The sequence below is a fragment of the Ptiloglossa arizonensis genome, chromosome 2 (assembly GCF_051014685.1).
Source record: "Ptiloglossa arizonensis isolate GNS036 chromosome 2, iyPtiAriz1_principal, whole genome shotgun sequence".
In the NCBI taxonomy this organism is placed as follows: Eukaryota; Metazoa; Arthropoda; class Insecta; order Hymenoptera; family Colletidae; genus Ptiloglossa; species Ptiloglossa arizonensis.
Window position 1 is genome coordinate 30,724,215 of NC_135049.1, and position 16,929 is coordinate 30,741,143.

The 16,929-nt window shown below is 43.5% G+C and overlaps 3 protein-coding genes across 13 annotated transcripts in view; 1 reads left to right on the forward strand and 2 right to left on the reverse strand.

Moving 5' to 3' along the window:
• The window catches only part of Sarm (sterile alpha and armadillo motif), a 130,120-nt gene extending 119,203 nt beyond the window's left edge, over positions 1–10,917 (forward strand). For 9 of the 11 annotated variants that reach the window (XR_012991155.1, XR_012991152.1, XR_012991154.1 and 6 more), the window contains 6 exons: positions 5,788–5,889; positions 7,503–9,503; positions 9,607–9,773; positions 9,841–10,062; positions 10,163–10,199; positions 10,781–10,880. Coding sequence is in view for 1 of the 11 variants with exons in the window: in XM_076304706.1 (XP_076160821.1) it covers positions 5,788–5,889; positions 7,503–9,503; positions 9,607–9,773; positions 9,841–10,030 (2,460 nt within the window). In the remaining 10 variants the exon portion in view is untranslated. Of the gene's footprint in view, positions 1–1,317; positions 3,626–3,743; positions 3,823–3,968; positions 4,205–5,787; positions 5,890–7,502; positions 9,504–9,606; positions 9,774–9,840; positions 10,063–10,162; positions 10,200–10,780 lie in introns of those variants that run through there. The other 2 variants (XR_012991157.1, XM_076304706.1) reach the window with 2 other exon arrangements.
• Positions 10,918–12,779: 1,862 nt separating this feature from the next.
• Positions 12,780–14,200, reverse strand: LOC143143485 (uncharacterized). Its single transcript, XM_076304777.1, has 4 exons — positions 13,963–14,200; positions 13,760–13,796; positions 13,414–13,580; positions 12,780–13,322 (listed from the first exon to the last, which is right to left on the reverse strand). The coding sequence occupies exons 1-4, from the start codon at positions 13,986–13,988 to the stop codon at positions 13,154–13,156; spliced, it is 399 nt and encodes a 132-aa protein (XP_076160892.1). The 5' UTR covers positions 13,989–14,200; the 3' UTR covers positions 12,780–13,153.
• Positions 14,201–14,347: 147 nt separating this feature from the next.
• Myd88 (myeloid differentiation primary response protein MyD88) lies at positions 14,348–16,682 on the reverse strand. Its single transcript, XM_076304743.1, has 7 exons — positions 16,129–16,682; positions 15,831–16,027; positions 15,644–15,739; positions 15,442–15,569; positions 15,209–15,377; positions 14,964–15,132; positions 14,348–14,871 (listed from the first exon to the last, which is right to left on the reverse strand). Exons 1-7 carry the CDS (start codon positions 16,242–16,244, stop codon positions 14,445–14,447), a joined length of 1,302 nt encoding a protein of 433 aa, XP_076160858.1. The 5' UTR covers positions 16,245–16,682; the 3' UTR covers positions 14,348–14,444.
• Between the last annotated feature and the right edge of the window lie 247 nt (positions 16,683–16,929).

Sequence of the window (16,929 nt, forward strand, 5' to 3'; positions counted from 1 at the left end):
GTTGTCGACGTAAGGACAACGCAGCGGAACAGAAAATTCTTTTCAAATATCGAATCGACCGGTACATCACCGATCGGTGGGAAATCTCGTAGAAAGGTGTCTCGTTTCCTCCGGTAACGTCTCGAAGACGTATTGCGCAACAATGACCGAGTGTTCAGAAATTCCGCGAACAATCCCCGCGGGCGTAGAACACGGACGACCGGTGGTGAACGTTGATGCGACCACCGCTATTTCTGGTCGCGGAAAAAATAGAAACAGCGTCCACGGATTCTCGTCTAAAAATCCATCACGTGGCACCTGGTTGCATCGAGACGGTTTCGCGCTGGTCGTAACGGAATTAACCGTCGCGCCATTCGTCTAATCGCGTTCGAACGTGGCCGCAGCTCGGTTGTTCCGCGGCGTAACGACCACGATCGGGATCCGTCGCGTTCGTTACCTTATCGGAGAACACCGTGTGTATCTCGTTCTTATCTTATCCGAGTCGAGTACGCCTGTGTATAATTAACGATCGAGATCCGCGGAACGATCCTGCACGCTCGCAGCCGCACTCGATCCGTTGCCCGCGACTGGATCCCTCGTCGATCGACACCTCGCGATTCGTCGTCGAGACGAGCGACGTCGTTCGTATTCGCCGCGCGAACGGACGGACCAGTGATTGCACTCGTGTCGAGATGAGTGCACCGTGGCCAGTGCATCGCGGCGTGATGCGGCGTAAGGTGTTCGATCGCGCGCGCAGGGTGAGTTATTCTCCGTTTTCGACAATTTTGCGACGAGAGCGCCACAGACAACGTGGATTTATTTCTTCATCGCTTCGGAAAGAAGCGCGCAGATTCTCGTTCAACGCATCTCGCGTCCGGTGGATCGTTCGGTCGGAACTCTCGATGGTTTCCAGAAGGGAGAAGAGGATTTCTTTTTTTCTTTTTTCTCGATAAACAAATACGAATACGAAAGAACGCAGAGATTGTTTTCCAAGTTTTCCGAGAACGCGGAGCCTCGGCGATTTTCGGTGAAATTTCCACTGTGTGTTCGTTAATTCAGGTGGTGCGCATCGAACGCGTTTCGGGGGAGTACACCACCGGGTCGATGCACCACACGGTGACGTTCGGTCGCGCGCATCTCGCAAGCGATACGAACAGAAACGTAGAGGAATCTAAGCGATTTTTCCACGCTGCCCGAGGAGCAGGAGTGTTATGTATTTAATTTCGCGCGTTATCTTGCAACGACTCGAGGAAAAATATGCGGTCAGAGTGTACAGATGCGATGAGTTGTCGCGGAGAGATAAAGTTCATAAACGGTGAGTCAAAGAATGATTTCCAGGCGATTATCGACGATCGAGATAACGCGAGATTAAACGACGCACGAGTTACATTTAGAAAGAGTCCGCGCGAACGCATCACAGCCGATGCACCTGCGGGGGACGAAACGCGAAATATAGAAATAGTACTTTAATGCGGATCGATTCACCGTATCGTGATGCACGAATTGCGTATCTGTACCCGATGTACGAACGATTCGAAAGTGTACACGCTGTGAAACGTGTACATCGGTTACAGGATTGCATAAACGAATACACATGCCGATGTTATACGTCCATGAATAATTATGCGCGTTTTACCATACGACATCGACAACTCGGTTTCGTTTTACGGGATAACAGTATTCTTCACGGTACGCTTCGTTGCTTACTGTTTTGCATTTGTTGCAATCGGTGCATATTTATCGAATCGACACGGACTCGATTAACCCCGCGAGTCTCGCCGACGGTTATAAATGTTTATACCAGGGGTTCGCGAACTTTCGGTACGTCGTGTCGTACAAACAAGCCGGACAAATTTACGCGTGTCGATGAAACACGATCGATAATTTCATCCGAAAAAGCCTATAGACGATTCAACGCGTACGGACGTTCGATGTACACGGTCGATAGACGCAACTATGGAATTCTGCACGTGACACGGTCTACGCGTTCGAATCTCAGCGTCGACTGTGTAAATTTCTGCACGATACACGTGACTCGCTACCACGCTCGCAACGTAGTACTATAGAACGTAGTACTACGCGCGAACAATTCTGAAAGACGACAGATCGATCGGTAACAATCGTCGCTACGTATTTTCATTCTCCTCCGTTGGGCCAGCGACTCGAAAGTCGCTGACGTAAACGAGCGTAGGAATATCTGAAAGTCGACGGCGACGAGTACATACATTTAAATTTGTCGGATTTATTTACTCGCGGCGGCGGTCGTGTCTCACCGAAATACGAGGCTCGTTCGCGCGCGCTCGCCACCATTCCAAGAATAAAACAAAAATTCGCCATCCGGCGGTTCTGGAAGCTGACCGAGCCGCGTCCCGTGACTTTAATCGCCGCGAAAACGCTGCCGTCGACCGCCGAGATCGTTTCAGGAAATTCGTGTTTCGTGCGCTCGGGAGCGAAATATTTTTTTTAGATCTTTAAATATAATCCTCCGTGGGAGAATGATGCGTACCGCACCGCGACCTATCGTTCCTTTTCAATATTTTATCGCCACCTCCCCGTCCACAGGCGTGGACTCGGAAGCGAATAAATAAATTACGACCCGGTTACAGATACAAAGATCGGAGAGCAGAGTATATCCGTCTATACGCATCGGCTGCGCTCGACCCTCGAACAACTCTCCCGCTCCTAAAAATAAATAAAATGCAGTTCGAATTCGGTACGTGCCTATAGCACGACCCGATTTAAAATTCAAGCTACGCGACGTCACGAAATTCTTGCCAGGAGGGGTGATTACGGATGTGCCAATCGTACGTTCTACGATACCTCGCTCACACCGTCGCTTCTACGAAAAAAAAGTACCGCGAAACTCGTTGGAAATTAAATTTCCAAGCACTCGTGTGCCCCGCGAATTTTCCACACAGTCGACGATAACCGAGATATCGATCCTGGACTTCGTTTTTTCAAAATCCACTCCGTACGTTTGAAAACGCTTGAAACGCTTTGAAAACGCGTGTGTCGAGTCAATTTTTCCGTTCCCCGTGCATCGAACAATTCGTGATTAATTATTCCGTACGGAACAACGATTCGAAACTGCACCCTCGAGACTCGTCTACCCTTATCGGCGTTAACCGCTCGATATTGGACGCTGCGCAATTTTTCGCGACTTGGAACGCAGTTCCGCGATCGAATCGCGGTCCAAAGTCCGCCTCGCGATAACGCGTACGATCTGCGAGGCCACGTGGCGGCCGAGAAACGGAGGGAGAAGCGCAAGGTGGTCGCTAAGAAGAGACGAGGAGCATCGCGCACGAGTACGGTAGACCGGGGGTCCCCGCGTCCTGGTTCGCCATCTGTCGCGTAACGTGGTGGAAAAGAACACCCGTTATTTCGCCCCGCTTCGTCGCAGGCTGTTCGAGTCGGGCTGCATTCGCGGCAAGTGGCGAGAACGCAGAGATGAAAGGGGAGTCAAGGCCGACGGAACACGCGAAGAAGGGGAAACGTAAAGACTTCACCTGACCACCCTGCCGGGTATACCTGGGTATAACCGAGTCAGTTTCAAGTCGTTCGCCGCGCGGAAAAGTGAAAGTGGAGTGTTCAAATTCGCCCGCGATATTGTGTTTTTTACGGATTGTTTCGGTTGCCGAGAAATCGGGTAAGTAAACATTTATATTCCAAGAAACGATCGATCGCATCGCGCGCAGAACTTGAATTATTGTAAATTATTCGTTCGATCGTACGGTTACCTGCATTGAAAATTATTGCACGAATAGGTACAAGTTCACGTCGAAATGGAGATAAGACCCGGTCCCGGTACTGCAAACGAGGATACAATCACCAATACCAATGAAGGTAGTGTGCATACGTATATTTACTTGATATTTCTGCATTTGGAATTTTGAGAAGGAGAACGTTTTTAATTAATATTTATCGTAGAATTATACGAGCTCCTTGAGCATTTCTATTCAGAATTTTAACGATCGATATTTGATCAACAGGTACGGGAACAGATACGGACAGCAGTACGAGCAGCACGGGTCCACCGCCTAAGAAAAAAATGTACAGGAAACAGAAGTTCACCGATGCGTGGCTGAGCGATCCCTTGCTGGGAAGCTGGTTGGAAAAATGTGAGAGCAACCCTTTCCAAGCGAAATGTCGCGTTTGTAGCCAGGTGTTGAAAGCCGGGAAAATGGAATTGTTAAGGCACAGCAGTACGATTAAACACCGCAGTAACGTGAGTGGAAACGGAAATAACGGGTTAAGGGTTAACGAAACAAACGGAAATCGGACGCGTGCCTTCGATCGACGCATCCCGACTGCGAGGGTGAAAGCTCGAAAAGAAGACGACACCGAAGAAAAGAAAAATTGAAAGCAACAGTGCGAAATGTTTCAACCGGAACGATAATCGAAAGGGCAATAAACATATTACGAAAGAAAGTTTTTTTTTCCCCTGTATTACTAGACGAAACTACCGATTGATCCGTCACTGACGACACTCGCGGATTATATTTAGAGAAATACGTCAGAAGCCAACCGAAGAGGTCGTACCGCGCAGCTTTCGACAGGCCAGACTGTTATGAAACTCTGTCGCGAAAAGTCGATCCGCGAATCTTTTCCCATCGATTCGCGTACAAACGCCGAACGTCGCGCATCCAACTTCGACAGTGACTCTCTACCTCTTTGGACGAAAGATATGTTCAAAGTACGTGTCCAAGTTCCGTTTCGGTGAGCTCTTCCATCGATTTTTCCCGATCGGTGAGATTGTTCAGTTTCCGAGGAGTTCGACGAGCGAAACCTGCTCCTAGTGATCGATACGAATTATAGAATTTTCCGTGTTCGATAATTTCTAAATTAGCGTTCGAACGAAAGGTGCAAGAATTGTTCTCGAAGCAACAGTATTGTTTTAGATACCGGTTGCATCGGAGAACTCCGCGAGATGGTTGTTTACGTTCCCCGTCCAATTACGATGTATATTTATAGGTATAATTTATACGAGAATACCTTGTGAAATTAATCGTCCACGATTGATCGAACGGTGAAAAGATTAATGGAGATTCGATGAGATCGCAGAAGTGTTTTGATTAATTGGGATTCGCACGTGCTTAAGCGGCCACACCGTCGAACGATAAAACTGTGCGTGTAGCGGGCACAGTGGGACGATTGTGAGCCGCATTGCGATCGTATCGGTGCTTCTGCTACCGAGAATTAGCATCGTTAGCTAACACGCCATAAGTGGACCTTCAATGGTCCGCTAATTCCCTGCAACGCGTGCTGAATATCGAACGTTCTTCCCCCATAGAATGTTTTGCCACTCGCGTCGAGGACTTTGTCGAATGTTTCTGGAGCCTCGATCGATTCGATGGCCACTCGGTCCTAGAGCGAACTCGGAATCGTATTCTCGCTTCGTTTTTCCCCGTACACTTCGAATCATCGTTCACAGGTGGACGATCCTACGTGTTCTCGTTTCCCTTCACGCGTTCCGAAGTATTTTACGCGTATCTTTGTATATCGTCGCGAAGTGTGCGTAGTTCGTGTCGTTAAAAATCACTTATCGCGATTCCACGAAGTGTTTTCGAATCCGAGATCGTTCGATCGTTCCCTTAATATGATTTTTGAAATTCAATAATGTAAATTTCCGTGGACATCGTTCGAGCGAGAGAATTTAAATGCCTCGTATCTTTAAAACATTTATACGTAGCACAGGACTCGGCTTAACGCAAAAAAAAGAAGCATAAAGATTACTTTACGCAATCGTACGACGTCGCAAAAAATATTGATAAATGGTTTTGTTTGTTTACTTTTTTTCGGTCGCCGCAGGAGCAAAGAAGCCTGAAAGCTGGCGATCTCTCGCACCAGGAAAGCAACAACATGGCTGCGTCCACCATGAAGCTGCAGAGCGATTCCTTCAGTTCGGAGAAGGTGAAAAAAGAAATATAATTACTGGAATTTAAATTGTAAATATTGAACGCGTACGGGGTCACGTTCCTCGGGCCGTGTCGCGCGATAAAAAGAAGTTGTAAATTGGAATTTTCATTGCGCATCAAATTACAAAGAAAATTATAATACCTTTCTCGATAATCTCGGCGCGCGTCGAACAAAACAAGAAAGAGAGAGCCTTCGGGCAAACCCGGAGAGAGTTAAAAAACAAATTGGTCGCGTTTCGATCGCGCGTTGCTTCGACAATAACCAAATACATTATCAATATTTCTCCCGAGTGTGTTCCTCCACCGTTTACGTTTACGAACGGATAAATCTTGTCGAAGGCGCGTACTCGAATATTTATTTTTCGAATATCGCAAATAAACGCGTAACCGCGTACACGTATCTTCCAAACATTCGAAACCGGTCTACGCACGCGGCGAAACCAACACGGGCAGTCGATAGACGATAAAAAGGAACGCTAATGTTTCCCCCGTGGTTGTTCGAGCTCGGTTTCCTGGTACCGATCCACGAGGATCCTCGCTAGAAGCGGATTGTCAATTAAAATCTGTTCGTTTTGGCCAGCCCCCAAGGAATTCGTTTTACTCGCCGCGGGCCACAAATCATCGCGTTTGGTGGTGTCTGTAGCCGTTTGGCGCGTGACGTAGGCCACGGTCGCATTTATACGCAGCGTGTAACGAGCGCTCTATCGCTCTCGAGCTGAAAAGTGGGATCCACGGATTTAAACGGTGGTCGAAGTCGTCACGACGTTCAGTCTTCCCCGCTTTCTCGAGCCAGGCGCGCGTGTCTCGTCCTCTATCGAGAAAAACGAGAGTGTGAGAGAGAGAACGACGGCGGTACGCTATGACCACGAGGAAGTGGAGCCTCGACTCTAAAATGGTAACACCTGTTTCGTGGATTCCACTGCCCGCTCCGAGCCCGTCTACGCGTCCAACCTGACCGAGGGACGTTGTTTCGCGTCGCGAGATCATTGTGGTTTCGTTCAATTATCGAGTCCAGGGACGAGGATTCGCGACGGTGCGTTCCTCCGCGAGCGATCTTTTTTTCGTTACCGGACGCGATTCTCGCAACGTTTACGCGGCGATACAGAAATAATGTTTACATTAACACGAACGACCGGACGTGACATAGACGCGTGATAACTCTCTCCGGGGTGGTCCTCGAGCTCGGAGGCTTCGTTTCTCGGTTCAGTGCCAAGCCCGGTTTCCTCCTTTCGAGCTGCGTTGTTACACCCAAGATTAATAGTTCCGTCCGTTAGCTTCCAAGTACAGCGCGACAAGTTTAACAAGAAGCTCGTGGTGAGCGACGAGAACGAGCGATTAGACTGTTTGTTTACGAAGGACGAAATTTTTCTACCTCGAGGAGGGTTCGAAAACGTGCAAAGTACGAGCTCGTCGAACGCTACCTTCGAAGTCCTCTCTGTCTCGATTCTACCCTCGAAGCTTTTACCGAGAGAACCAAGTTCGAGTGGAAAAGTTTTTACTTTGATCTCTTACGAGACGATTTTACTAGTCGAGTTTACAGAGTCGAATCCCCAATATTTTGATCGACCTAGACTCGTGGTGGTAACCTGAGCGTGTTCTATCTTTCAGAAAGCAATGGCGGCGCAACAACAGCGGCAGACGGTCACCTCGACCGGTATCTTCAACCACGAAAAGCACATGGCGTCCAGCTCTCAGTCGAGCATCACGATAGCCTCGAAGGGCGTGACGTCGAAGTCGTCGATGATCACCGCGGCGAACGCGGTGAATCAATTGATGAACGGCATGAGGCCAGCCGAGGACGAGTTGCTCTCGTTGCCCTTGGACGATCTGGACCTCCTCTGCTCGAAATCGAATCCGCAGGACGTGGAGCGAGCGATCACCAAATACTGCAGCTTCCTGGACAGCTTCGTGGAGCGTCTGAAGGCGAACGACGGGAAAAACGACAAGGCTCCGTTGCTTCTGAACAGAGTGAACGAGATAATCAGGAAAGCCTGGGCGGTACCTACCCATGGCCACGAGGTGGGCTACACGTTGTGCAACACACTGAGAACGAGAGGCGGTCTGGACCTGTTGATGTCGAATTGCGTGGCCAGCGACGACAAGCTTCAGTTCTCGTCGGCCAGGTTACTGGAACAATGCCTCACCACGGAGAACAGGGCTCACGTGGTGGAACACGGTTTGGAGAAGGTGGTGAACGTCGCCTGCGTCTGCACGAAGAACGCAAACTCGGTGGACCACTCGAGAGTCGGCACAGGTATCCTGGAGCACCTGTTCAAGCACAGCGAAGGCACATGCAGCGACGTGATCAGGCTAGGTGGGTTGGACGCGGTCCTGTTCGAATGCAGAAAGAACGACGTGGAAACGTTGAGACACTGCGCGGGCGCTCTGGCCAATTTATCGTTGTACGGTGGTGCCGAGAACCAGGAGGCGATGATCAAACGGAAGGTACCGATGTGGTTGTTCCCGTTGGCCTTCCACAACGACGACAACATCAAGTACTACGCCTGCCTGGCGATCGCGGTCCTGGTCGCCAACAAGGAGATCGAGGCGGCCGTGTTGAAGTCCGGTACCCTGGACCTGGTCGAGCCGTTCGTCACCTCTCACAATCCCTACGAGTTCGCCAAGTCGAATCTGGCGCATGCCCACGGTCAGAGCAAGAACTGGCTGGAGAGGTTGGTGCCGGTGTTGAGCTCGAAGAGGGAGGAGGCCAGGAACCTGGCGGCGTTCCACTTCTGCATGGAGGCAGGCATCAAGAAACAACAGGGAAATACGGAGATCTTCCGAGCGATCGGTGCCATCGAACCGTTGAAGAAGGTGGCCAGTTGTCCGAACGCGATCGCCTCGAAGTACGCGGTGCAGGCACTGCGACTGATCGGGGAGGAGATCCCGCACAAGCTCAGTCAACAGGTGCCCCTGTGGTCGACCGAAGACGTCAGAGAATGGGTGAAACAGATAGGGTTCGCCGAGTGCGCCCAGAACTTCGTCGAGAGCAGAGTCGACGGTGACCTGCTGCTTCAGCTCACGGAAGAGAATCTCAAAGAGGACATCGGGCTGACGAACGGCATCAGGCGGCGACGGTTCACCAGAGAGCTACAGAACCTGAAGAAGATGGCCGATTACAGCAGCAAGGACACGGGGAACCTGAACAGTTTTCTGCAATCGATAGGACAGGAGTTCTCCATCTACACGTACAGTATGCTCAACGCCGGCGTTGACAAGGACTCGATCAGAAATCTCTCCGAGGATCAGCTTCTGACCGAGTGCGGGATCACGAACAGCATACACCGGTTGAGGATACTGGACGCCATCAAGAACATGCAGCACAACCAACTGCTGGGCTCCTGCGAGGACGAATCGCCCGACAAGTCGTTGGACGTGTTCGTTAGTTACCGAAGATCCAATGGGTCCCAATTGGCGAGTTTACTGAAGGTACATTTACAGCTGCGAGGATTCTCCGTGTTCATCGACGTCGAGAGGCTGGAAGCTGGCAAGTTCGACAACAATCTACTGCAGAGCATCAGGCAAGCTAAACACTTCCTCCTTGTGCTCACGCCCAAGGCTTTGGAAAGGTGTATACAGGACAGCGAGTGCAAAGACTGGGTTCATAGGGTGAGTCGATGATCTCTCTGTTGTAAAACTCGGCACAATTGTTCGAGGCGTTCGCTATTCTTCGTCGATCGAGCACCGTGTACAACGTCGATTATGTTTGCAGGAAATTGTGGCAGCTCTACAGTCGCAGTGTAACATAATTCCCATCTTAGACAATTTCCAATGGCCAGATCCCGAGGAGCTTCCTGAAGATATGCGAGCAGTCTGCCATTTTAACGGTGTACGATGGATTCACGACTACCAAGATGCCTGCGTAGACAAGGTTGAAAGGTAGGTTTCCCGAAATCTCGTGTTGTCGGTCATGGTAGAATTAATTTTGCGACTTTCCGATCCGTAGGTTTATGCGAGGCGAAATACCAGTCAGAGCAGAAATGTCTGGTGGTATTCCAAGAAGTATCGCGACCAAGGACGTGACACAACCAAATACACCGGGTAGCACGAACATCCGACAACCGCCAAACTACCAACGTATGCACAGCAATGACAGCAGGGGCAGCGATAAAGATTCGACAGGTGGACGAGATTGACTAGAGGGCCCGCCCACAGCCATACCGAGCAGGTAATATTTTTTATTTGCAACGCAACAGCGCGTTTACGATTAATCGAATTACTAAAGTTTGGGGCGTAACGTTTAACGCAATATTTTTGTTTCCATGCAGCCAGGATTAACAATCGCGATAAGACAATCACGACTAGGTCAGTTCGTGAAATCAGTTTTATATCCGTGTTTAATTGGTGTCAGTTCTTCTATGATCGGATCAAAATCAACCTAGCTGTTCAGGACCATTTCTTTCACCGTAAATCACAGCAGGGACGAGTCCTGTTTTGAACTTGCCTCGTCGATAGGAGACTGCAGAAATATAGAGGCAGAATAGCCGAGCGTGTACAGCGGGGATAATTCCTCGGTGGAATTGAACGGGCAGTTGATTTTGGTTCCGACTATAGACACAGTGTCTTCTCAAATCGTCTTCCATGTTCTGCTTATTCGTTGTTATCATTGTATGGTACGATTTCCGGTGTAAGAAAGTTCGATTGGATAAGATTGATTTTCTAGTACGGTTACGCACAGAAATCTTACCATACATAGTCGATCCGTGTTACAATTTTTGCTTCGAAATGCAAGCATGAGAGGTCCAATCGTGTCCATCCCCTCTGTTTTGAAATTGTAAAATTGGGTACAAGGACTGCATGGTTGGTGAATGTAATTGTGAACAAATAATCGTATCGTGTTTATCGGTAAACACGGACAGAGTTGATCAATTGTGTTCAAATTGCAGGCTTAGAAAATCGTCGAGTCCGTCCCGTTGGTTAATGGGTCTACCACCCACGTCTCCGCGATTGAAGTTCACCCACACGCACCCTGGAGGAAGTCCAGTGCCGCGAAGGCCTCCGCGCCATCCTCCCTCTCCATCCACAAGATCTCGTTCGTTAGAGCTGTTGGACCAAGATGAAAAGAAATCAATTTCCCCGGTCAGAGAATCGGAACCACAAACGAGACCGAGGTCCAGAAGCTTGGACGGCTTACTAGACGAAGATGGTATAGTACCAGACATGAAGACTGAAGAATCGCCTAAGCAAAGTAGCGAGAGCGAGATCAACGTTAAAGAGTCCCTCGATGCTCTGGACAGACTCGCTCGCTCGAAAGCCGATGACGATTTTGTCCAAGTTGAGTTGGAAAGGACAGGGAGCAAAGTTATAAAAGGACCAATCGGTAATGTTCACTCTGAAAGTTCAAGCCGGGAGGACAGTTCCCCGATAAAGTCGAACGAAGATCAGAATCCAACACCAGTTCCTAGACAGCGAACGAAAACACCTGTTGCAGATGCGAAATCGGAACCGGTTGTTAATGTTGTACAGCGAGACGAGACGCGAAAATCCTTGACCTTCGAAGAGTCTAGTGACAAAGAAGAAAATAGTCCACCCGCGCGACCACCGAAACCTATTCGATTCGTCAGCGTGGATGGACACCTGTCGACCGTGAACTCGAACGTAGAGGATGAAAAGGAGGATTCACAGACGAGCTCGGAGAAGATCGATCCTTGCGATAGTAGCGCAGAGTTGAAGGAGCGGCTGGTGGCCACGGGAAACGATAAGTCGACGCTGCTCAAAGCGAAAAGCTGTGGCGCGGGACTAGATTCCGACGAAAGCATTTCGTCCAACGAATACAAGCCCAAACTGAAGGAGCAAGGCTCGCTGCTCTCCCTTCCTACGGGGGCAGAGCCGAAACGAAAGAAAAACTTTATGGACAAATGCGTGAACAAGGTGCGGTCTTTCATGAGGAAGTAATTCGTAGCTTCCCGGTAACGGTGATAAAGACTTTGTTATTTAATTTTACAATGCTAATTGTAGTATGTCGATATTAATTAATTTGGACATCGTGATTCCAGCTACGCGCCCGACGTTGCAACCCGAGTGTCGTATATATTCGCTTTTCGGTCAACTTTTCTATATTGTATTAGAAGAATTGTTTTCAAGATGTACAGACAGTATTTTTTTTTCTCTATGTGCGAACAATTCTTTTTTTTTATTATTTCAATACGTTTAATGAATGTATATATACGAGATACGCGAAAAGAATGTAACGTGCAGTTTTTGGAGAGTCAGTTTACACGCGAGTATACACGATATTTGTATAAAGATTAAAGCATCGCCATGGTAGAATTACGAGCGATCGTAAGTTTTCTTCTGTACAATGACAGGCAGCATGAAAGTATAAATGATGTTGTGCCTATTACAAAGTGTCTTCTTAGAAGTTCAGGATTAGGAAATAAATGAGATTCTCCGCTACATATGTGTGTGTGTGTGAGAGAGAGTAAGTGAGTGAGTGAGTGAGTGAGTGAAAGAGAGAGAGAAGCCTGCTTTTTCAGGTGGCTTTTATATATTTCCTTATCGAATTGTATTATAGGTATGTAAACGCGTAGATAAATAGCATTGTTATTTGTAATACAATTTTTTAGTCGGTTTTTTTTAGGATATCGAATATAATGTTCCACTTGCGATGTACGTCGTAAGTGAAGGCAGCTAACATAATATGAAATAACAGCAAGTATAACGTGACGATTAGTTACGATACCTTATTATTTAATAAGCGTTTTTACTGTATCACTTCTAACTGATGTTATCTTACGTACGTAGCAAGTTCGAACAAATTCATACGAAGTGAATCTTACGAAGCTTCGATATTGTACTATTTTAAGATCCTGCCTAAGAATCAAGAAATGTATATTTTACCAAAGTTTCGCGAGTAAAATTTAAGAATTTTATCAAAAGTTTGAATGTTTCCCACGGAATAAATTTTATTTAGCAAAGTACACAGACCTAGTCCGTCATTGACAAACGACTCATTAAACGTTTTATATCCATACATTTTTCTTTAATTGAACATTTTATTAAACACTGCATGTATAAGTATACTTATTCGGTACAATTTTTATAACATTTACAACGATTAATTAATTATATCGCTAATAATTGTTTACAAAACGTGCGAATATTATTGTTACGCGATAAAACATACCAAATTTCATAGATACAGATATAATATTCATAGAGTAAAATACTTTACTAGATGTCATCGAGTTTAATGTTAGATTCTTTAAGATACTCTACAATTCTGCTGTAATATAAAATTTAGAAATCAATTTTCTTTATCAATTTCCAGGATCGAGTGGTCCTCTAAGTAGACGTATTAAATGCATATCACGAAGCATAATAGTTATACGTTTTGCACTTATAGCTACTGAATTACAATCTTCAAAGAATTGAATAAGATAAACTTCTGTTGCCTCTTGCAGTGCTTCCATAGCAGTTGATTGTATTCTAAATATAATTTGAAAATAATTTGTATAATATTTTAAAAGTATCCAGAATATCTGATACAATTTTAAAACTCATATTTTCAAACTTTTACCGAGTAACGTGCTTCAGGCTGAACTGCTCAACAATTTCTTTAACTAAACGAGCAAACCTAAGTCTTGGTATAAGAAAATTCACAGTATTTCTAAAATGACGAATTTCTTGTAAAACACGCATTTGTCTATGTCTTTTTCTTCTGGACTTATCTACCATATCACTGGTCTAAACAAAATCATAAAACTATTAATCATAATGTAATCAAGTCTCTTCAAACTTTGTTACACTTATATAATATAAAGTAAATTTCAGATGCACTTAAATAATTTATAATCTCTGGTGGAACTGTGAAAAATCGGATAGCATTTTCCTTTTAAAAACAATCTTTACAAAATCTTACTTACTCTAGAAGTGTCAGTATTTGTGTCAGAATTATATAATCTAAAACATGAAAAATATATTTTTATAAATTTCATATTACAGATTTGTTTAACAATGACACTGAATCTTCGAAAGTACAATTTTTACAAACAATGCCATTGTTTTACATAGTAATTCATTAATTATAATATTAACTATGAATTGCAGAAATTAATCATTAACTGACCTTGGATCGGACTTTTGACGAACCATTTTTATTGCCTTCAAGATATATTACAATATACATATGTATATTTCAAACGTTTCTTAATGCTTCCAATCTATTTAACGTTATCAAAACCAATTATGAAACAAAAGAAAGCACTACTCAAAAAGTTGTTCAAATGTTTACCAACACCGGCAAAATACGAAAAACAGCGCGGTTCACTTCAAACTCTTGATGATACTGTGGTGCCCTCTGAAGCAGAGATTTATTCAGTTTCCACACTTTGCTCTGTTGTATGAGAGCCTTCAGTAGTGAATTTCAAATGCATTTTACTTGAAAAACAAAGCCTCCAATGCAATTTTGTTATTCCTTATACTACGATGTATATGTATTTACAGTGCCAACATGTATTAAGAATTGTTTATTGATGATTTTACATTTATACATAGTGTTATCAAAATATATTATACATCATGTTTGTTCCTTCTTCATACAAGTAACTGTTACGACTTTACAAGTACTTTTTTTAACTGCACTTTCTTTACATACTTATTAATAAATTTTGTTTTCTGCTTCTTTTCAACAGAAGCTGACGTGCTCAGCATGTCCAATCCTTCGAGTGACGGTAAACTCATTGTTTCTGTAATTGGTACATATTCTTTCTTATCATTTTCTGTTTTTCGAGTCAACTTCTTCATCGTCCGTTGTAAGAAGTTGTTGAATTTTTTATTATTATCTTTTGGGTTATGTAAGTTGCTCAACTCAGATTTGCTTAAACTTTCTTCTGGTTTTAGCTTTTCCTCATCTGTTGATTGGACCGCTTGTAGTCTTGAAGTTCTTAAATATTCTTTACCTGTTTTACTTTCATTGTTTATTTCTATATTGTTGAGATCATTCTCTTTTTCAGAGGGTAATTGCTCTGGTATTGTACTGCAAATGAATTTGAATTTTTTATTACTCATTTAGTTCACAGCATCAAATTGATTGCAGTATAATTAATAAATTAAATAACAATAAAATACCTATTTGTATTACTCTTTGCTTTACTTGTAGTTTGAATAGAATCTCGCAACTTTCCCCAAAAATTGTACAAACTAGCTCTATTATAATCCAATACAAACATGTAGCTCAACTGTGGTGGTAATTGACATTTTTCATACAGACATGGTATAACTTTTCTTTGACGTTTGTCTGTAATTAAAGTAAATATTATACTATAATATTAAGAGAATACGAACAAAATTGTTAAAGTATTATTAAATCGTACCAATACCCAATGCTTGAGCATAATTTAAAAAAAATTTATTTGCCGGACTTTTAAGAAAGTTTGTTGACACTATGACAATCAATCTATTACAACGCTCTGATATCAGGGTCATCACAGCTTCGTGTTCAAACGTAACTCCACCAATTAAATCTCGATCTTTCAAACAAAGCTGAAAAACAAGTGGCATTTACGTCATTATGTGCTGTTTATAATGAACTATTTTTTCTCTTTACCTTCAAGTTGTATTGATTTTCCAACTTATCCACCATTTTAGTAGCAAAATTAGTATCCTCGTCAGCATACAATAAGAAAGCATCGTAACATTGATTTTCGAGTCCTTGTCTGAATCTGTGAAGATCATCTATTACAGAAATAAAATACAATCCTTATCTTTGTTATGTAACATTATAATAATATATTTTATACACTGCTTACCTACTGTGAGAACTTTTTCATCAATCTCATTTGCAATGACTTCAGCAGATATCTTTGATTTTTCTAGCTCTTTCAAATATTTCTCAGCATCTTTTTCTATGACACAAATATTAAACAGGAAGATGATCGATTAGCAACAAAACATTTTGTAAGACAATTTGCATATTCAAATTACCAAATTACAAACCAAAAAGTTCCGATGTATCGTCCAAAATGTCCCATCTGTCGAGCTCTTCCAATATTGTTTGTAAGTTTTTGATTGTAATATTTTTTTCTTTTTTTTCCCAAACTGTTAAAATATGTACAGATGGATCTGAATGCGACGTCAACAATGGCATCATTTCTCCACTTAAGTTGGATAAATGTGCAAGACCTCGCCAATCTCTATATAATTAAAAATTAATAGAAAAAATTTATAAGCATTAACATACATTAAGTGTAAGTGAAAGTAAAACAAGACATTAATTGATATTCCCTTAAATTACCTGGGTAAACCATTTTCGGATGGAATAACCTTTGGAGGATTTAATAACGTCGAGATAACTTGTTTAGAATTAACAGACAAGGCAACAAGTGGTACTACTGACAGATCAACTGTCATTTTGTTGCTTGACGTAACCTCAAATTACTCGTACCAGTAAAGTTATTTTAGTGATTCACAACACACTAATTAATATTAAAAAAACTAAATTCTGATTATTAGCTGTCTTCTCAAACACGTAAAAAGATAAATTATCCCGCATAACATTAAATTAATGTAGTTTTTTATATCACTAATTACATAAAAAAAGTACATCCTTGTTTATATTTAAATCATATGATTCTCTTGAACAATTAATATTACCCAGTTTACATTATAATTGGTTATAATTGGTTCACCAATCTTACTGTCACTACATACATTGTTCATACATATGTTCGAAACGATTTCTGTGAATTCGCAAAATGTGATACTCCAATGACCAATCAAAGTATGAGTTTCAAAGAAATGGGAAAAATGTAGTAAATGTCATACATTTCGCTTTTTAAATCGTGTAAAAATTAAGCAACCAAATAAGAAAAATTTAAACGAAGAGTGTATGTTATCCAGTGTTACGTTAATCGAATAATTTAATTCATGGATTAGGAAAATGCTCGTAAATAATAATAACAATATAGAAAGAAAAATTTTTGGGATAGTTTTTTTCTAAACGAGGTAAAAATTCAATTAAATTATAAGATTTATAATGTCAATGTGTATACACAAAAGATGATGAATTATTTTACTGATTATTCAAAATAATGGA

What these genes read in the sequence shown, in the direction of transcription:
- Myd88 (XM_076304743.1), bottom strand. Translation starts at nt 16,244, where the DNA reads ATGACAGTTGATCTGTCAGTAGTACCACTTGTTGCCTTGTCTGTTAAT. An exon ending in TCCGAAAATGGTTTACCCAG is followed by an intron (nt 16,028 to 16,128) that starts GTAATTTAAGGG and finishes TTAATTATATAG; the next exon opens with AGATTGGCGAGGTCTTGCAC. An exon ending in TGAAAAAGTTCTCACAGTAG is followed by an intron (nt 15,570 to 15,643) that starts GTAAGCAGTGTA and finishes TTTCTGTAATAG; the next exon opens with ATGATCTTCACAGATTCAGA.
- LOC143143485 (XM_076304777.1), bottom strand. Translation starts at nt 13,988, where the DNA reads ATGGTTCGTCAAAAGTCCGATCCAAG. An exon ending in CGTCAAAAGTCCGATCCAAG is followed by an intron (nt 13,797 to 13,962) that starts GTCAGTTAATGA and finishes TTCATGTTTTAG; the next exon opens with ATTATATAATTCTGACACAA. An exon ending in AGCCTGAAGCACGTTACTCG is followed by an intron (nt 13,323 to 13,413) that starts GTAAAAGTTTGA and finishes AATTATATTTAG; the next exon opens with AATACAATCAACTGCTATGG.